Here is a 19,925-nt window from a genome sequence, read left to right as displayed (position 1 = left end):
TTTAGTACCAGTCTCTGAACTAACAAACACGATACTGAATTTCAGTCTCTCAGTCTCTGTCTCAGTACCTCAAAACAAACGCTACCTAAAGGTGTATGAATAAGGTAATTAGCGCTACTCAAAGTGTATTCTTAAAAGGTAGACTTATTTTTAATAACATTCTTATAGTACACAAATGTATGCACTATATGAGTAAAGCCTACGACAGGGTGGAGCGAAGAGGCATTTTCTATGGTTTATTATGGAGAAGTTGGGCTTTGAATCGAGATTCATTGACTGGATTCGTGAATTGTTGATAACCGTTTCTTACTCTATTGTTGTGGAAGGTCAACCTTATGATTTTTTTTAAACCAAATATAGGCATTCATCAATGTGACCCTCTATCCCTTTTTCTTTTCTTATTATATGCAGAAGGAATTTCTTTTTTGCTACACAAAGTAGAGCAAAACAGTCTCATTCGAAAAATTCAGATAAATAGAAAATGTCCAACTATAAATTACTTGCTATTCGTCGATGATTCCATTCTATTCGGTAAAGTCTCGAAAAATAGTTGTGCCTCTATTATAGAATTATTGAAACCTTATGAAAGTTGTAGTGGGTAAAAAGTTAATTTTAATAAATCTGTCCTGTTTTTCAGTAATAACACTCCAGAGCTGATTAGAATCTCCCTAAAAGTCAAGTTAAATATTTCTCAAGTAAATGCACAAGATAAATATTTGGATCTACCTTTCCTTGTCAACAGCTCTAAGAAAGCCACCTTCAACTCAATCAAAGATAAGATTTTCAAAAGGACACAAGGATGAAAAATGTACTTGTTATTTAATGGAGGAAGACAGGTATTATTTCAAATAGTTGGTGAAGCCATACCAATATACACATTGTCATGTTTTAAACTTCTGCACATCTTACTAAATAAAATTCATAGTATTCTAACCCAATTCTGGTGGGGCAGCAAGATTCTAAAAGAAAAATAGTGTGGATTAGTTGAGATAAGATGATTACGTCTAAAAAAGAAGGCAGACTTGGTTTCAAAGATATCAGGACTCAAAACTTGACTTTTTTAGATAAACAATGCTAGAAAATCGTAACTCAATCTAACTCTCTTCTTTCTAGAATACTTAAAAGTAAATACTTCAGATTTAATTCCATCCTTACAGCAGAAGTAGGAACCTTACCTTCTTGGGGTTGGCAAAATATTCTTGAAGGGAGGCAAGTTATAAAGAAAGACATTAGTTGAAAAGTAAGTTATGGTGATATCCGAATCTTTAGCGAAGCATGACTCCCTCCTCCTTACCCCTTCACTGTTCCACCATCTGCGGCACTACTATCAGATAGTTACCATGTGTTATGGGTGAAAGTCCTGTTTTTGTCAAATAAATAGTAGAACCAAGTATTAATCTCAAATTGTTTCTCTCTAAAAATTGCTCAGCGAATCCTCTCCATAACTCTAGGAGAAGGTGAAAACAAAATTTAATGGGTAATGAACAGAGCAAAAACATATGATGTTACATCAGGGTATAGGATTGCTTACCAGTTTTACCATACCTCTATTGAATTTTGTCCGAATTTCATGTAATAGAGGTCAGTTTGGAACCATTTATGGAAGCTGAAAATCCCTCACAAGATTTTATTCTTTGTGTGAAAAATCCTCCATGGTAAGCTCTGCTTCTCATCCACCTGTTGTTCCCATTCACTTCGTCAACTTGTCCAATCTGCAAGTCAGCTCCAGAATCATTCATGCACTGTCTATTTTTCTGTGGAGACGCTAATCTAGTGTGAAAAAAGAGTCAGTTGACTTATCTCATTCCAAACCATAGATGTTCTTTATTCTTCGATTGGTGGAGGAATTCAGTATTATAAATTGAACTTCAAGGAACAAGCTCTCAAAGAGCTCGACTGATTTTGATTATAGCTTGGAATATTTGGAATGAGAGGTGTCGGCGAGTTTTCGAACATGTCCAGGACCCTCCAGAAAAAATGCTAGCAATATCATTTAAGTTGAATCAGGAGCTATCTATTTTACCTTATGCATAGTGCTATGAGGTTTCTTCCCTATCTACTTTTCTATATTATTTTCCTCTTATAATTTCACCTATTTGTGAATATTTAAGAATTTCCATTTTCTATTTTTCTTGTCCTGACTATTAGATATTATATTTATTTTTCTATTGAATATAATACCACTATTATCTTTGAAAAAAAAAACAAAATTGAAAATGACTAACTTGATCACTTATTAGTATTGTATTTAAAGGTGAGTTTTTTTTTTCCTCACACTATTCTTTAGTTGGACAAGTTAAGAATTAATTTACTATAAATTTGAGTTTTATTTAAGGGTTTGTCATTGATTAATAGATAGCACATGCACAAAATAAAATTCGAACCTCTAACACTTACTTAAACAGATAAGTGAATTGATCATTTGACCAACTCAAATTAATTATCGAGTGAATACTCATCCTGATCATTGATAATTTTTTTGAAGAACTACGAAATTCTTAAAAGTAAAAATTAAATTCTCATTTTGACCCTGATAATTAACTTTGTAAAATTGGTTAGCCTTCTGTCAATAATTTCTCTCCAAAACATACTTATATAACTCGTTAATCACTAATATATTCTCTATTTAATTTTTATGAGTAAAAATAATTTAAAAATTACTAATATTTTTTAATTTATTAGAAATAAAATTTAAAAATAAAAAAATTATTAAAAGTCTCTTTTTTTTTTTCGAAATAATGATGAGAAACCGTTTAAGAATTTTTTTTCTAATTATTTAAAGACGAGTTCTAGGATATAACATAATGATATACAAAAAAGTACTTGAGATTTGTATTTATCGTTAGTACATAAAAGGGACAAATTGGTTATAGAGGTTGGAATCTCCTTTAGGATTTGAGGTTAGCTAGTTAACTTTTAATTCCTAATCTCTTACAAACCAGCTAATTGTATTATATATTTATCGGTAATGTATACATTTAGAAACACAAAATAATTCATTTGTTATTACATTTAGAAATTTAGATATAAGTAATATATATTTATATATCAAGTTTCATAATATACAAATATGACAAGAAACAAAAAACAAATTTATATATCAAATTTACTGAAACGTAACCTTAAAAATATTCAATTGTCATAAAAAAATTAATAAAAATAAGAAAAGATAAAAATGAAAAAATTGATAAATTATAACTATATATATATTGTTCTTAGCAGAGATGGAGAATTAAGCAAACTTTTCTCGAATATTAATATCCAAATCCAAACTATTAATTTTAAAATGATAATTAAATTTTTATTTTGTTAATCTCAATATTCAAAGACTCAAATTTCAAAATGCTTGTTGTAGATTTATTATTTATCGTCAAAATTTAATTAAGAATAGAAAAAAAAAAACAATAACACGGAAGACACGCAGGTTGAGCGAGACCTAGCAACGACCTTAATTAAATTAAATAAGAATTGAATCTGTTGATGCAATGAGTGGAAATGAATAATTTTGATATCTGAAAGTAGAGAAAGTAGTGTAGTTTATCCTTGAGACAATTTAACACAAGAGAAGAACATTAGGGGAAGGAGGGGTAGATGGGACCCAGATTAAAAACTGGTGGGTGAGAATGAAGCGAGAGGTGCTGTCAAGTGAGGAGTGGGCTTTGAACTTGTGGCTACCAAGTAACAAAGTTAGAGGGGGCAACATAGTTCAAAAAGGAAAAACAACTCATTTATTGTGTCAATGCTTTCTTCTGGAATCAACCCAAAGCTGAAAGGTCCCCTCCCAATCCCTCTAAATCCTCTCTCTCTTTTCTCTTTTTATGTAATCTAATCTCCCCTAATTCCCACACTCTCTATCATCGTCATCATTAAGCAGGCAGCACCCTCAACCCTCAACCGCCATCACCATACAGAGAAAAACAAAAACCATCGTAGCCACATGGATTTCGTGAGAATCTGTCTTCTTCTGTGCCCCCCGTCCCTCTTTTCTTTATTTTTTAATATATATATATATATATATTCTTGTTTTTGTTGTTGTTATTATTAATTAATTATACAGAGGTGGAAGGTGTGGGTGTTCCCTTCCTCTGCATCTGACTTGAACTTTTTTTGTATTTGTATTTGTATTTGTTCGGTTAAGCAATGAAACTGAGAGAGCTCAATTATGCGAACGCTTTGTGATGCTTGTGAGAGTGCGGCCGCTATCGTCTTCTGCGCCGCTGATGAGGCCGCACTCTGCCGTGCCTGCGATGAGAAGGTTGCTTTGCTTCTTCTTCTCTTATGTTCATTATCTTTCTTAGTTTGACTTAGATCACTCACTCTCAATCTTGTAATCTGAAACAATGGCACAAATTTATGAGGTTTTATCGGTAATGTAGCAATTTTGGCGAAATCCTTTGATAGGGATTCTTTAAAGTTGAAATCTAAGTTTGTTAGTACTTAGTGGTGAACTAATGAGTTAAACGTTTGAAATCTTGGGTCGGCAGGTTCACATGTGTAATAAACTTGCTAGCAGGCATGTAAGAGTGGGTCTGGCAAGTCCAAGCGATGTGCCTCGTTGTGATATATGCGAGAATGCACCTGGTAGGCACTTTCTTTGTGTCAACTATGATAGTAATATTTCTCAATTGACTTTGGCTTATGTGTTTATTTCAATCTGGACGTAGCATTCTTCTATTGCGAGACAGATGGAAGCTCGCTTTGTTTGCAGTGCGACATGATAGTTCATGTTGGTGGTAAAAGAACACATGGAAGATATCTTCTATTTAGGCAAAGAGTTGAGGTGTGTTTCTCCTTGCTCCTTATATTGATTTCTTATCTAGATGGAGGTCTTTCATTTTTGTCATTTAAGATAAGTAATATTTGTGTGTTCCATAGTTTCCAGGAGATAAACCTAGTAACATAGAAAACCCAGCTTCTCAACCTGTGGAACCAGGGGAGACTAAGAGGGGACAAAATCCACTTCCCAAATTAAAAATGGGGGAGAAGCAACAAAACCACAGGATGCCGCTGCTTTCAACACCAGATCCTGATGCTGATGGACATGCCAAGATGGAAACTAAAATGATTGATTTGAACATGAAGCCTAACAGAATACATGAACAAGCATCAAATAATCAGGTAGGAGTTCATGAGGAATAAAAATTTTCTTTTTTGACAGATTGGACATTCCATATATGATAAATTTGTGTTAAACATACATGAGATCCTGCAAACTAATATTTTAGCCTGTAAGAATTTAACTCGTTACACTAGAGTAAACTTACTCAAATGATCTAATTATGATTGGTAGGTTGAACACATGATGGACTTCTATGTTGTTTATGATGATTATACACAAATGGGATTGGATTATAGGAAGCATGTGACATATTCCTCATAGTTTTAAGTTGTTCAATAAATGAGTGTCATCCAAAGAATAAAAGAGTTAATTCCTTTTGACTACTGCAGCTTACATCAAATTTTGTAAATCTGGAACTAATTTTTTTTATTCGTCTTGTTTCCTTTTCTGCCTCTTGTAACCATGAAATTTCAGCTTTCCTTTGTTTTCTAGAATTGGTCTTAGTAATGCTATTGAAAATATAACTCAACAACTCTTCAAACATGATTTCAACACCATATGGTTCATCTTTGCTTCTGTGAACTCTCAAGGGAAGAAGGGATAAATATAGAAGGACAAAGCTTGTGGAACACAATTACTGTGGTTACTTTTTGTATATATACTGATATGCATATTTCTCATAATTTGTTCCTTTTTTTTTTTTTGCAGCCATAAGTCATGCAATTAAACAGAGAAGTTCTGACATGATAATACACCATAAATCTATCAAATGGCAAAACAATTGCATTGTCTCATGCATGCTAGTCACAATGTTGGAATAGTAGATTAGTAGATTAACATACTATGCTAGCAAACGAGGCATTGCGGCACCAGAATCTTTTTAGGAGTTTGTTTGCCCTTTTGAGAATTCAATTTGGTAGATCAACACTTTAGATCTGTACTGCAAAGCATTGTTAACTGCAAATATGTAATCTCTTTCCAATGAAATGTGTGGTAACTTTTATTTCTTTACACACTCTTTTTCATGTCATTGAGCTCCCTTAGAAAATTTAGGGAAAATATTTATTGTTTTATTTTCATTGTGACGTGTTGCCAAATTGCGTATGATGGTAGAAATTGGAGTTTGCTCTTATCTATGAAGCATGGACACTTTATCGTGTCCGCGTGTCGGACACATTTCGGACACGACACTCACTGACACTCGTCCGACACGCGTGTCTGCTGTGTCCAACCGTGTCTCAATAAAAAATAAAAAATTCTTCTCTGGACACGCCTTGACACACCTAAATACCATCACGTGTTCGGGTGTCCAGTCTTATTCTTAACATATATTTTTAAAATAAATTTAGATATAGTATATATTATTATTTATTAAAACAAAAAATATTTTAAATACTTGATATAATTAAAACAAGACATTAAAAATAATTAAAAATTTTAATTTATATTTTATATAAATGCGTGTCCCCGTGTCATGTAAGATTTTAAAATTCGCGTGTTGACGTGTCCCGTGTCATGTCAGTGTCCGTGCATCATAGCTCTTATGTTTATTTATTTATTTATCTCGAAAAGCAACTTTCTAAATTCTAACTCCTTTTTTTTTTTTGAATCAAAGGGAGCTCAACACATAGAGTGGAGTAATTAAAAAACTACAAGAAATAACAAAATCCAATAAACCAACCCCTAGTCATTTTCGGCATGGCCATCAACAACCAAATGGGTCATCACCACTCCATTCCTCAGAGTACCTAAGCGACCTGCTTATGATGTCCTCCACGCTGGAAGTATTATCTCGGAAGAGTCTACCATTCCTTTCTAGCCAGGTTGTCCAGATAACCGCAAAGAACCCAATGAACCACCTCTTTCTGTCTACCTTCCTTACAGATAAATTCGTCCAGCTTTCAAAGTGATCCTTTAGTGTATCTGGAAAGCTCCACCTTCGTCCCAAGGCCAGCAGCCAAGCACACCACACCTGCCAAGTGATCTCGCACTCGAGGAACAAATGAAAAGCAGTTTCCTCAGCCTTACCGCATAGCACACACCTATTGTCCTGGTGAGCAATAACCTGAAATCTACATAGTCGATCCTTGGTATTCATCCTTCCAACCAAGACAAACCAAGTAAACAGCTCAACCCTCGGAGGGACAAACCCTTTCCAAACAGCACGAGTGAAGCTATAGCTAGTGATTTTTTCCTGTAGGACTTCCGCCTGCAAAACCTGCCCAAAGGAAGCAGTTGAGTAAACTCTTGTTTTATCAAATTTCCATACCACGTCATTCTCTTTTTGAGTGGTGGACTTGACCGACTGTAACAGCTCATGAAGCTGGTGTACTAAATCCAACTCTCATTGGAACAACTCTCTCCTCCACTAAAAGCTCTAGATCCACTATAGCCCATCCCAAAACCCACAATCCCCTATAACAGATCCGTGAAGGGTCGAAACCGAGTAGAGTCTAGGAAACATATCTTTCAACACCCCAGGCGGCAACCAGCTATCCTCCCAGAACCGGATTGTTCTGCCATTACCGAGCTCTATAGACAACCCGCTGATCATATTTTCTCTCAGCTGTGACTCACTAATTTGAAGCTGGCAGATATCCTGCCAAGGACCCCCTCTTATGGGAACTGGCTGGCCTCGCAGCATCACAGTAGGATTCATGTTGTTGCAGGAGCAAACAACTTGTTTCCATAAAGGACAATCTTCTTTTGAGAACCTCCACCACCACTTGAACAGCAAAGCTGTATTTCGAATCACCGCATCCCCAACTCCCAAACCACCTGCCTTCTTAGGAGCCATAACTACTTCCCACTTCACAAGCAGTAACCTGTGCCTCCCATCCTCTGTACTCCACAAGAATCGTCGTTGTAGGGAAATCAACTTTTTCGCCACTGTCTTCGGCATCTTATATAGGCTGAGGTAGTAAATAGGCAAGCTATTAAGAACCGACTTAATGAGGACCAACTTGCCCGCTTTGTTGAGAGTCTTTGCTTTCCACAAACTGAGCTTATCTTTGACCTTGTCAATCACCGGTTTTCATGTCTGTACCAACCTCGGATTTGCTCCCAGGGGAATACCCAGATATCTGACTGGTAGTGATGCTTCCTTACACCCTAATAACAGACACATCCTACGAACCCACATCCGATCACAATTGACTGGAATAAAGTTGGACTTTTCAAAATTAATGTTAAACCCAGACATCAGTTCAAAGCATCGGAGCAGTCGCTGATAATTTCTTATGGTCTCCTCCTCAGGAGGGCAGAAAAGAATTGTGTCATCCACAAACTGCAAGTGAGATAACTCAATGTGATCCCTCCCAAATAATAGTGGAGATATACGATCATTCCTTACTGCCTTGCCAATCATTCTATGGAGAACATCCACAACTAAAACAAACAGAAATGGGGACAGCGGGTCTCCTTGTCGCAAGCCCCTTTCCATTTTGAAAGGCTTCGTAGGTGACCCATTAACAAGAACCGACATAGATGCAGAGCAGACACACTCCTTAATCCACCCTCGCCATTTCTGACCGAAGCCTATCTTCTGCAGTACAATATCCAGAAAGCTCCACTTAACTCTATCATAAGCCTTTTGAAAATCCAGCTTTATTATCGCGGAGCTTTTTTTCCGTGATTTCATCTAGTGCACCGTTTCGCAGGCAATCAGCGCCCCATCATGTATTTTCCTCCCCTTTACGAAGGCACTCTGAGTCTCTCCTACCAAACTCGGCATCACCTTCCGCATCCTCCGAACCAATACTTTAGAAATTACCTTATAAACACAGCCCACCATACTAATCGGCCGGAGATTCTTAATTTCTCTGGCTCCAGTAAACTTCGGTGCCAGCGTCACCCAAGTGACACTCGAATCGCTAAGTAGCTTAGATGACTGGAAAAAACCTAACACCACATCAGTGAACTCCTTCCCTAATTCATCCCAGCACTTCTTGATGAAATTCATGTTGTACCCATCACTATCTGGTGCCTTTGTTGACTCACAATCCCAAATAGCCGCCTTTACTTCATCAGGTGTTGGCATCACCTCTAACTCTGTTGCCTCTTCCTCATTGATTTGTTGAACAAGCCCTTCCCTGAATCCAATGATCGGAGAAGTCTCCTGGTGGTACAACTTCTTATAGAAGTCCCGAATAGCAACCTTAATCCTTGCTTGGTTCCTGACCATCCTCCCATCGACCATTAAGGCATCAATCCGATTGGATCTTCGTCGCGCTGAGGCTAAATTGTGAAAGTAGCGGGTGTTTTTATCCATGTCCTTTGCATGACGAGATCTTGACATCTGCTTCCAATGCAGCTCCTTTCTGATATACCATTTCCTACAAAAGCTCACTAGTGCCTTCCTCTTTGCTTCAATAGTTCCATCAGCCACTCCAGTACTAGCTATGTCATCCGCTTTTTTGATTTCATCCTCAAACTGTGTAATCCTTCGGTCTATGTCCCCAAATTTCTCTCTATGCCATCTGCTCAGCGGAGTTGTCAGAGCCTTTAACTTGTCCAGAAAATGTTCCTCTCCTAAGCTCCTCCACTCCTCCTTTACCATCCTCAAGAAACCATCATGCGTAAACCATGAGTCCAAGCTCCGAAAAGGTCTTGGCCCTCCTCTATACCGAGTATCGTCCAGAATCATTGGACAATGGTCAGATAACCCTCTCGGCCCCTCTCTCAGCCTTGTTCCCGAAAACTCTTCTAACCACTCCAAACTAACCAGACCCCTATCAATGCGGCTACATGATTGTCCTCTGAACCAGGTGAACGAGCGATCAGTGACTGCTAAATCCACTAACTCCATATCCTGGATCCAAGCTTTAAACTCTGTTGCTGACACCGGCAACGAGGTAGCGCCCTTCCTTTCTTCCAGATGAGTTATCTCGTTAAAATCCCCATATAACAAAACGGAACTTGACATAACCCAGATAAGAAGCTTAGCTCTTTCCACGTGACCAGCTTTTCCGCCCTATCATGCGGACCATAAACTAGGCAAAAAGCACAAGAAAAATTATTTTTCAGTAGCACACCCTCCACACATAACCAACGAGCTCCTTTATAGCAGTTGTTCATCTGAAACATCGTTTCATCCCACAACAAAAGCAGTCCACCTGAAGCACCAACCGACCCAACAAACTCCCATTTAACCGCACCATCACCCCACAGTTGCACTATATCAAACTTATTCACAACTTCTTTCTTCGTCTCTATCAAGCCTAGCATATGCACTTTAAACTTCTTCCGAAAACTATTTACCATGCTCAGTTTACCAACTCCCGCCAACCCCCTAATATTCCAGGAACTAAATATCATTGTAAAGCACTTATACACACCTTTTTTCGATTTTTCGGGTGACTCCTTCGTGCCTTTTCCTTCTTCTTTGCCAGCTTTTTCTTCTGAGCTATTGCCTCATTCTGTGCTTGAAGTATTGTCATAATGTCATCTTCTTCATCATACTGCACAGCTCCAAATTCCACTGCAAGCTCCCATGCTTCCAAACTTTCTTCCATTTCAGTTGTCCATCTTCTCTCAGACGATTCTGTCTCGGCTTCACTTCCCTCATCACAACGAGCAGTTCGCAAACTCTCAGAATCTCCCTCCTTACCCCCTGTCCCTACCTCTGCTGCTACATCTATAATCCCCTGAGAGTCACGTATAGCCCCGCCCCCTGTAGAACCTTCACAACAATTCATCATGACACATGGCTCGTCTGACCCACTCCCCTTCCATGTCTGTGTCACAATTCGGGCTCCCTCACTTAATTCATTCTCTTCCAACTGACAGCACAACACACCATATTGGCTGCGCTCACCAGCCACTGCAGATTCGGGACCCCCGTCTAGTCGGTTCGTTGCCAACCCACCCTCCACCGACGGCACCATCCCTGCAGCAGATCCCCCTGACCTGGCTCCCCGCTCCTCTCCCCCCGGTGGCTCTCTTCCTTTCCCCTTCCTCGCATGGGACCTGCCCGATGCACACAGTGGCAACCCCCGCACTCTCAGGCTCGCACCACTGCCCCCAGCACAAGTCGCCGACCGGATCAGGCCCCTCTCGCCAGCAGCCGCCATCTCTCCAGCATCAACCATCGCCGTGGAAGACTTCGACCAACAGCCACCCACTCCAGCCGGTGGCATCGCATAGATCGCAGCCTCCGACTCGCAGTTCCCGCCGGCCTCCCTCCCCTTTTCGCAATCAGCACGTTCGCGGCGCCCTGATCCACTACGAAAGCTTCGCAACACCGACCTGGAGGAGCGCACTTCCCAGCCCTACCCGATAGCAAACCCCCATCCATGTTGCCTCCAACCCGCCCGCTACTAGGTCCAAGGGAGAGGTCCGTTCCTGACCTGGAATGAGGCATAGCGTGTGGGCCTCGGATGTTGAAGCCCAACCCTTCACCATGTGGCTTGCTTAATTCATTATGGGTCATGGATCTTTGACCCAATTCACTGGGCTCCATAGCACACAAGCCCAACCGCAACTTACTTGTAATCTCACCTACATCAACCACCTGATCCCTCTCATAAGCCCAGGATTGGATCCTTTCTGACATGTCTTCTGCCAAATCAGCCCTTTCCCTTCTGAGAGCAAAAACCGTATCTCTTTCTGTTACTGTGTTTGAATTTAAAAAACTGTTACTCCATTCATCAAAAATCACATGATCAGTTACAATTCTACCCTCCTCCACCTCTTTCGGCCTATTCAGCAGGGCCACCGCCGCATCCGTTGTGTCACCCCCTCCCAACTGCATGGAACTTTCATGACGATCGGCATTACTGGCAGACTTTCCATCATGCCCTTTCTCAGCCTCGGTTGCCAAACCATCCGAATAGCCAATTGCACCGCCGCCCACCTCCTTAACAAATATCTCATACACAGACGAACCTACAGATAATTGGAGACTTTCTGAAATAGTTTCAAACCGCCATGTATAAATCATCATGCGTCCGGCCCGGAAAGACGTGCCCACAGCTATTCCATTATCACAAACTACCACCTCACCCCACTGCCCACCAATTGCGCGGAACGTATCCTCCGTCCATACGTGTAACAGAACACCATAACACTCAATCCACACTCTTCTCTTGTCATATCTATCATGCTCATTCCAACGGCACACATTATGAAAGAACTGCTGCAGCCCATCCCCGCACCTTTCCAGCGCCTCCTCCGCACTCTTTGCACTATCAATATCAACAAGACCTTGTAATTCCCCAACTCACATATTCTAACAACGTGTGGCCATACCTTCCGGGCCAATTCATTCAATAACCTGAAGTCAATTGATCCCGTGGCACTCCCAATCACACTCCTCTGCAACTATTCCAGGTTAGTCGTATCTGCAGAGACTTCCAGCCCCTTAGCCCCCACTTTCGGCTGACCCTCCGTAGGAGCATGTGTAGAAGGATTCATGGTCTGAGATGGAGGAATCCCAACTGTACACTCCCTTCCTTCAGGATTGACCCCCACCTGCTGGTGCTGCATCCGTCCCTCAACCAAAGGCTTGCTCTGTCTTTTAACCTCATCCCTCCTGTACTTAGCCTCTCCGACGAAAATTTCTTTAACTTCATGCGATTCATCTCTGCAATTGCCTTCAGTGCTCCTCCCTTCGTAGTATACCATATAAATGCAAACAGGTATATCATCCCATTTCTCGTCTTTCTTGCGAGATATATGTCGTTGATCCTCCCCGTCCATGAAAACAGTCCAAATAGCTCCTGCTTCGAGATATCCCCTGATAAGCTGTCCACAAAGATGCTGAACGAATCCCGTTCCAGACGAACGTACTCCTCTCGATTCCAAACCCTTGGATCCTTTGCTTGACCGGAAGGTAACCTATACCTCCCCTGCCCAGTGTATTCCCACCCCGCTCTCACTCTCTCCCTTCCGCTCATAATTCCAACTCCTTTTAACTCAAAATTAAATAATTAGATCGTGTGAATTATTTTACTAATAATAATTTGAACATCATATACTATGAACGCATATTTATTTTCAATATAAAAAGAGGATTGAGTTATTTAGATTGGCCTTATTTTATTTATCACTCGAGATTCAGTCTCTCTCTTAAGAATTTTTTTTCTTACTCCTAAAATTTGAGGTATTTAGATTGGTCCAAAAACGTACACCATAAATTCTTAATAAATAAATGACTGTATAGTTGGATAAATATAATTACAAAAAGAATTCTTCAACAACAACAACAACAACAAAGCCTTGTCCCACTAAGTGGGGTCGGCTACATGAATCAAACGACGTCATTGTGCTCTGTCATGTATCATGTCAACAGAAAGACCGTTTACATGTAGATCTCGTTTTACCACCTCATGAATGGTCTTCTTAGGTCTTCCTCTGCCTTTCGCCCTTTGTCCATCTTCCATCTCATCCACCCTCCTGACTGGATGTTCTATCGGTCTTCTTCTCACATGTCCAAACCACCTGAGACGCGATTCAACCATCTTTTCCACAATGGGTGCTACTCCAACTCTCTCCCTTATATCTTCATTCCTTATTTTATCCAATCGCGTATGACCACTCATCCATCTCAACATCTTCATCTCTGCCACACTCAGCTTATGTTCGTACTCCCCTTTAGCCGCCCAACACTCCGTACCATACAGCATAGCTGGTCTTATAGCGGTGCGATAGAATTTACCTTTAAGTTTTAAATGCACTTTTTTGTCGCATATAAAACCAGATGCACTCCGCCATTTTGACCAACCTGCTTGGATCCTATGATTTACATCCTGTTCAATCTCTCCATTATCCTGTATGATGCACCCAAGATACTTAAAACTTTTAACTTTTCGTAGGATGTTTTCTCCAATCCTCACCTCTACATTGGGATTTTCCCTTCTCAGATTGAACTTACATTCCATATATTCCGTCTTGCTACGGCTTATGCGCAGACCATACCCTTCTAGAGCTTCTCTCCATAACTCCAACTTCTTATTTAGGTCTTCCATTGACTCTCCCATAAGGACGATATCATCGGCAAAAAGCATGCACCATGGCACAGGCTCTTGAATGTGCTCTGTGAGTACTTCCAAGACTAATGTGAAAATGTATGGACTTAAGGATAATCCCTGGTGTAATTCTATACCAATAGGGAATTCCTCTGTCACACCACCTTGAGTCTTCACACTAGTTGTAGCCCCATCATACATGTCTTTAATTGCCCGAATATATGCGATCGTTACTCTCCTCTTTTCTAAAACCTTCCATAAGACCTCCCTTGGTATCCTATCATACGCTTTTTCCAAATCAATAAACACCATATGTAGATCCTTTTTATTACTACGATACCTCTCCATCATCCTTCTTAATAGGTATATCGCTTCAGTGGTAGATCTGCCTAGCATAAATCCAAATTGGTTCTCTGTTACTTGTGTCTCTTTTCTCAACCTCCGTTCTATCACCCTTTCCCATAACTTCATAGTATGACTCATAAGCTTAATCCCTCTATAGTTTCCGCAACTTTGTATATCTCCCTTATTCTTGTAGATAGGTACCAAGGTGCTCTTTCTCCACTCATCAGGCATCTTCTTTGACCTTAAAATCTCATTAAAAAGCTTGGTTAACCATTTGATGCCTTTTTCTCCAAGACCCTTCCAAACCTCAATCGGGATATTATCAGGTCTTACTGCCCTGCCATTTTTCATCTGCTTTAGAGCCTCTTTTACCTCGAAGTCTCGAATCCTTCGATAGTAGTCAAAGTTTTGATCTTCTTCCCTTGTGCATAGTCGACCAAGACTTGGAAGAGTCTTCTGTCCCTCATTAAATAACTCGTAGAAGTAGCTCTTCCACCTTTCATTAATCTTCTCCTCTTGAGCCAACACCTCTCCATCCTTATCTTTTATGCACTTAACCTGATCCAAATCTCTCGTTCTTCTTTCCCGGCTCTTTGCGATTCTATATATACCTTTTTCTCCTTCTTTCGTGCCCAAAGACTGGTAGAGACCCTCATATGCTCTTGTTCTTGCTTCACTTACAGCCACTTTTGTCTCTTTCTTAGCCACCTTATATTTTTTCAGTTATCTGCATTGCGGCATAAAGACCACTCTTTAAAACATTCCCTTTTTATCTTTATCTTTTCTTGTATACTCGCATTCCACCACCAGGACTCCTTGTCTCTTGGTCCTATTCCTTTAGATTCACCAAAACTTTCTTTTGCTGTTCTTCTAATAACTTCTGCCATCTCCCTCCACATATCTTCTTTTCTTCCATTCTCATCCCACTTTGCCTCTTCTCCTACCCGTCTTAGGAAGCTTCTTTGTTCCTCACTTTTTATCCGCCACCATCTCGTCCTTGGGTTCTTCGTATGATGTCTTTTCCTCAACTTTTGCTCAACGCGAAAATCCATGACGAGCACCCTATGTTGTGTTGTCAAACTCTCTCCCGGGATAATTTTACAGTTAATGCAAAATTTCCGGTCGACTCTCCTCAACAAGAAGAAGTCGATTTGAGAGCTTGTCATGCCACTCTTATAGGTTATAAGATGTTCGTCTCTCTTTTTAAAACATGTATTTGCGATGAGAAGATCAAAGGTTGAGGAAAAGTCCAAAATAGTTTTACCCTCGGCATTGATCACCCCGAAACCATGGCCTCCATGAATACTCTCATATCCAGTCACTTCTCTCCCAACATGGCCATTTAAATCTCCTCCTAAGAAAATCTTATCTCCCAAAGGTATGCCTTGAACCAAACTCTCTAGATCCTCCCAAAACCTTATCTTGTGTTGTTCGTCCGAACCCACTTGCGGTGCATAGGCGCTAATCACATGGAAAGCACCTCCCTCCACCACAAGTTTGATAGAGATGATCCGATCTCCCACCCTCTTGACATCCACTACGTTCTTCTTCCACTGCTTATCCACAATTATTCCAACCCCATTCCTATTCTTCACCTTTCCAGTATACCAAAGTTTGAAACCAGAAGTATCCAACTCCCTAGCCTTTGCACCAACCCATTTCGTTTCTTGTAGGCACATAATGTTAATCTTCCTCCTTGTCATGGTGTCCACCACCTCCATGGACTTTCCTGTTGGAGTACCTATGTTCCATGTCCCAAATCTCAACCTTCTGTCGCTTCGACCTTTACCTTTTACTTTGTGAACTAGCTTATTTACCCCCGTCCGTTCACGAAAACGCGAGAACCCTTACTCATTTAACATTACATCCGGGCACCGATGCAGCGGCTCTTGCTTTGACACCGTACTCGAGCCATACGGCGCGTTGCTTCCGGGCAACGACCTAGCTTTAGCGCAATAATGTCTTTGATTCATGTCATGGGGGGTTCGGCTATATTTTTATGTTGGTTGCCGAAGACCTAACACAACCATCCTCCTTTATCCGGGCTTGGGACCGGCTATGTACCGCAAATGTAAAAAAAAATTCTTCAAAGTAAATCAAAACAATATTATTTTGCTAAAGATTAAAAAAAAGTTTAAGCCTAACAGTAAATCTTAATCTTAAATCCTTGACAAATAAATAATTATATGATGCTGTATACATAATTTACAAAATGAATTAAAAGGATGATTATATAATAGTATAGATATAGTTAAGAATAACAATTATAATTAATAATTAATTCCAAATTAAATTGGACATCCTTGGAAGGATAACTAAGATATACATTATCACCATAATTAACCAAAAAAGAATATGAATAATAAATCGACTCTATTAATTGTTGGAATGATAATAAATATATCCATTATTTACCATAATTAACCAAAGAATATCAGTTTTAGATATACTTTAGTGATGCAATAACTCAGATAAAATTAATTCAATTTAACATTAATTTAACACGATAATCTTTTGTAGATATAGATTGCTTTTCTATCGTTAGTATATATAAATTAGAACAAGTCTTTAAATTCATCTCAAAATATAGTGTGAAATTATTAATTTCAAACAGAAAAAAGGGTCACCATGCAGTGACTATATCACTTATTTATCTGTAAATAAAATATCATTGTTAAATTATGCTATATGAATATCAAGAGTCAGCTATCAAATAGAGATACATATTTAGTGTTCATTAAAATGTTTAATTATATTTCTGTAAAACTATTTGATTATCTGACAATGATAGATTTGATTATTTTATTATAATGAGCTTATTATTTTGTTGAAAAATATATAATTTATGAGTTAATAGTCAAATTAGTCTCTCAAAAATGGTTTGTTTTTTAAATTTATCCTTGAAAAATTTTATCAATCAAATTGGTCTTTCAAAGATTATAGATTAATTATTTTTGTCAATTAGTCACTTATTAATAATTTTCGTAAACGATTAATGATATGGAACGTTAACTTATATCATATATGACACTTAATATATTTAATTAGATGCTAAATAAATATACAAAGCCTTGTCCCACTAGGTGGGGTCGGCTACATGAATCAAACAACGTCATTGTGCTCTGTCATGTATCATGTCTACAGAGAGACCGTTTACATGTAGATCTCGTTTGACCACCTCATGGATGGTCTTCTTAGGTCTTCCTTTGCCTTTCACCCCTTGTCCATCTTCCATCTCATCCACACTCTTGACTGGGTGTTTTATCAGTCTTCTTCTCACATGTCCAAACCACTTGAGACGCGATTCAACCATCTTTTCCACAATAGGTGCTACTCCAACTATCTCCCTTATATCTTCGTTCCTTATTTTATCCAATCGCGTATGACCACTCATCCATCTCAACATCTTCATCTCTGACACACTCAGCTTATGTATGTTCGTGCTCTCCTTTGGCCACCCAACACTCCGTACCATAAAGCATAGCCGGTCTTATAGCGGTGCGATAGAATTTACCTTTAAGTTTTAAAGACACTTTTTTGTCGCATATAAAACCAGATGCACTCCGCCATTTTGACCAACCTGCTTGGATCCTATGATTTACATCCTATTCAATCTCTCTATTATCCTGTATGATGCACCCAAGATACTTAAAACTTTTAACTTTTCGTATGATGTTTTCTCCAATCTTCACCTCTATATCAGGGTTTTCCCATCTCAAACTGAACTTACATTCCATATATTCCATCTTGCTACGACTTATGCGCAGACCATACACTTCTAGAACTTCTCTCCATAAGTCCAACTTCTTATTTAGGTCTTCCTTTGACTCTCCTATAAGGACGATATCATCGGCAAAAAGCATGCACCATGGCACAGGCTCTTGGATGTGCTCTGTGAGTACTTCCAAGACTAATATGAAAAGGTATGGACTTAAGGATGATCCCTGGTGTAATCCTATACCAATAGAAAATTCCTCTGTCACACCACCTTGAGTCTTCACACTAGTTGTGGCACATCATACATGCCTTTAATTGCACGAATATATGCGATCCTTACTCTCCTCTTTTCTAAAACCTTCCATAAGACCTCCCTTGGCACTCTATCATACGCTTTTTTTCAAATCAATAAACACCATATGTAGATCCCTTTTATTACTACGATACCTCTCCATCATCCTTCTTAATAGGTATATCGCTTCAGTGGTAGATCTGCCTGGCATAAATCTAAATTGGTTCTCTGTTATTTGTGTCTCTTTTCTTAACCTCCGTTCTATCACCCTTTCCCATAACTTCATGGTATGACTCATGAGCTTGATTCCTCTATAATTTCCACAACTTTGCATATCCCCCTTATTCTTGTAGATAGGTACCAAGGTGCTCTTTCTCCACTCGTCGGACATCTTCTTTGACCTTAAAATCTCATTAAAAAGCTTGGTTAACCAGTTGATGCCTTTTTCTCCAAGGCCCTTCCAAACCTCAATCGGGATATTATCAGATCCTACTGACCTGCTATTTTTCATCTGCTTTAGAGCCTTTTTTACCTCGAAGTCTTGAATCATTCGATAGTAGTCAAAGTTTTGATCTTCTTCCCTTGTGCATAACCGACCAAGGATCGGAAGAGTCTTCTGTCCCTCATTAAATAACTCGTAGAAGTAGCTCTTCCACCTTTCATTAATCTTCTCCTCTTGAGCCAGCACCTCACCATTCTTATCCTTTATGCACTTAACTTGATCCAAATTTCTCCTTCTTCTTTCACGGCTCTTTGCGATTCCATATATACCTTTTTCTCCTTCTTTCGTGCCCAAATACTGGTAGAGACTCTCATATGCTCTTGTTCTTGCTTCACCTATAGCCACTTTTGTCTCTTTCTTAACCACCTTATATTTTTCTCAACTATCTGCATTGCGGCATAAAGACCACTCTTTAAAGCACTCCCTTTTTATCTTTATATTTTCTTATACACTCGCATTCTACCATCAAGACTCCTTATCTCTTGGTCCTATTCCTTTAGATTCACCAATGCTTTCTTTTGTTGTTCTTCTAATAACTTCTGCCATCTCCCTCCACATCTCTTCCGCGCTTCCATTCCCATCCCACTTTGCCTCTTCTCCTACCCATCTTAGGAAGTTTCTTTGTTCTCCACCTTTCATCCGCCACCACCTCGTCCTTGAGTTATTCGTATGATGTCTTTTCCTCAACTTTTGCTCAACGCGAAACTCCATGATGAGCACTCTATGTTGTGTTGTCAAACTCTCTCTCGAGATAATTTTACAATTAATGCAAAATTTTCGATCGACTCTCCTCAACAAGAAGAAGTCGATTTGAGAGCTTGTCATGCCACTCTTATAGGTTATAAGATGTTCGTCTCTCTTTTTAAAACATGTATGTGCGATGAGAAGATCAAAGGTTGAGGAAAAGTCCAAAATAGTTTTATCCTCGACATTGATCACCCCGAAACCATGACCTCCGTGAATACTCCCATACCCAGTCACTTCTCTCCCAACATGGCAATTTAAATCTCCTCCTAAGAAAATCTTATCTCTCGAAGGTATGTC

General features: G+C 39.3%; 1 protein-coding gene across 2 annotated transcripts; it reads left to right on the top strand.

Annotated features, from left to right (window-relative positions):
- Positions 1–3,730: 3,730 nt before the first annotated feature.
- On the top strand, positions 3,731–6,070 carry LOC107642937 (B-box zinc finger protein 18). Of its 2 annotated transcripts, XM_016346449.3 has the most exons (6): positions 3,731–3,946; positions 4,139–4,255; positions 4,485–4,581; positions 4,665–4,780; positions 4,876–5,118; positions 5,768–6,070. In XM_016346449.3, exons 2-6 carry the CDS (start codon positions 4,163–4,165, stop codon positions 5,771–5,773), a joined length of 555 nt encoding a protein of 184 aa, XP_016201935.1. In that variant the 5' UTR covers positions 3,731–3,946; positions 4,139–4,162; the 3' UTR covers positions 5,774–6,070. The 2 variants fall into 2 exon arrangements, with proteins under 2 accessions (XP_016201935.1, XP_088342295.1); XM_088486169.1 differs by lacking the exon at positions 5,768–6,070 and having other exon boundaries at positions 4,876–5,322.
- The last annotated feature ends 13,855 nt before the right edge of the window (positions 6,071–19,925 follow it).

The sequence above is a fragment of the Arachis ipaensis genome, chromosome B5 (genome assembly GCF_059453495.1).
Source record: "Arachis ipaensis isolate K30076 ecotype BB chromosome B5, ASM5945349v1, whole genome shotgun sequence".
Lineage (NCBI taxonomy): Eukaryota > Viridiplantae > Streptophyta > Magnoliopsida > Fabales > Fabaceae > Arachis > Arachis ipaensis.
The sequence above is the reverse complement of the archived record's forward strand: the minus strand, read 5'-3'. Positions and strand labels throughout refer to the sequence as shown.

Excerpts from the sequence above, each read along its gene's own strand:
- LOC107642937 (XM_088486169.1), top strand. The coding sequence starts at position 4,163 with ATGCGAACGCTTTGTGATGCTTGTGAGAGTGCGGCCGCTATCGTCTTC. Across the intron at positions 4,256-4,484 it reads GCCGTGCCTGCGATGAGAAG|GTTCACATGTGTAATAAACT; the intron begins GTTGCTTTGCTT and ends TTGGGTCGGCAG. Across the intron at positions 4,781-4,875 it reads TATTTAGGCAAAGAGTTGAG|TTTCCAGGAGATAAACCTAG; the intron begins GTGTGTTTCTCC and ends TGTGTTCCATAG.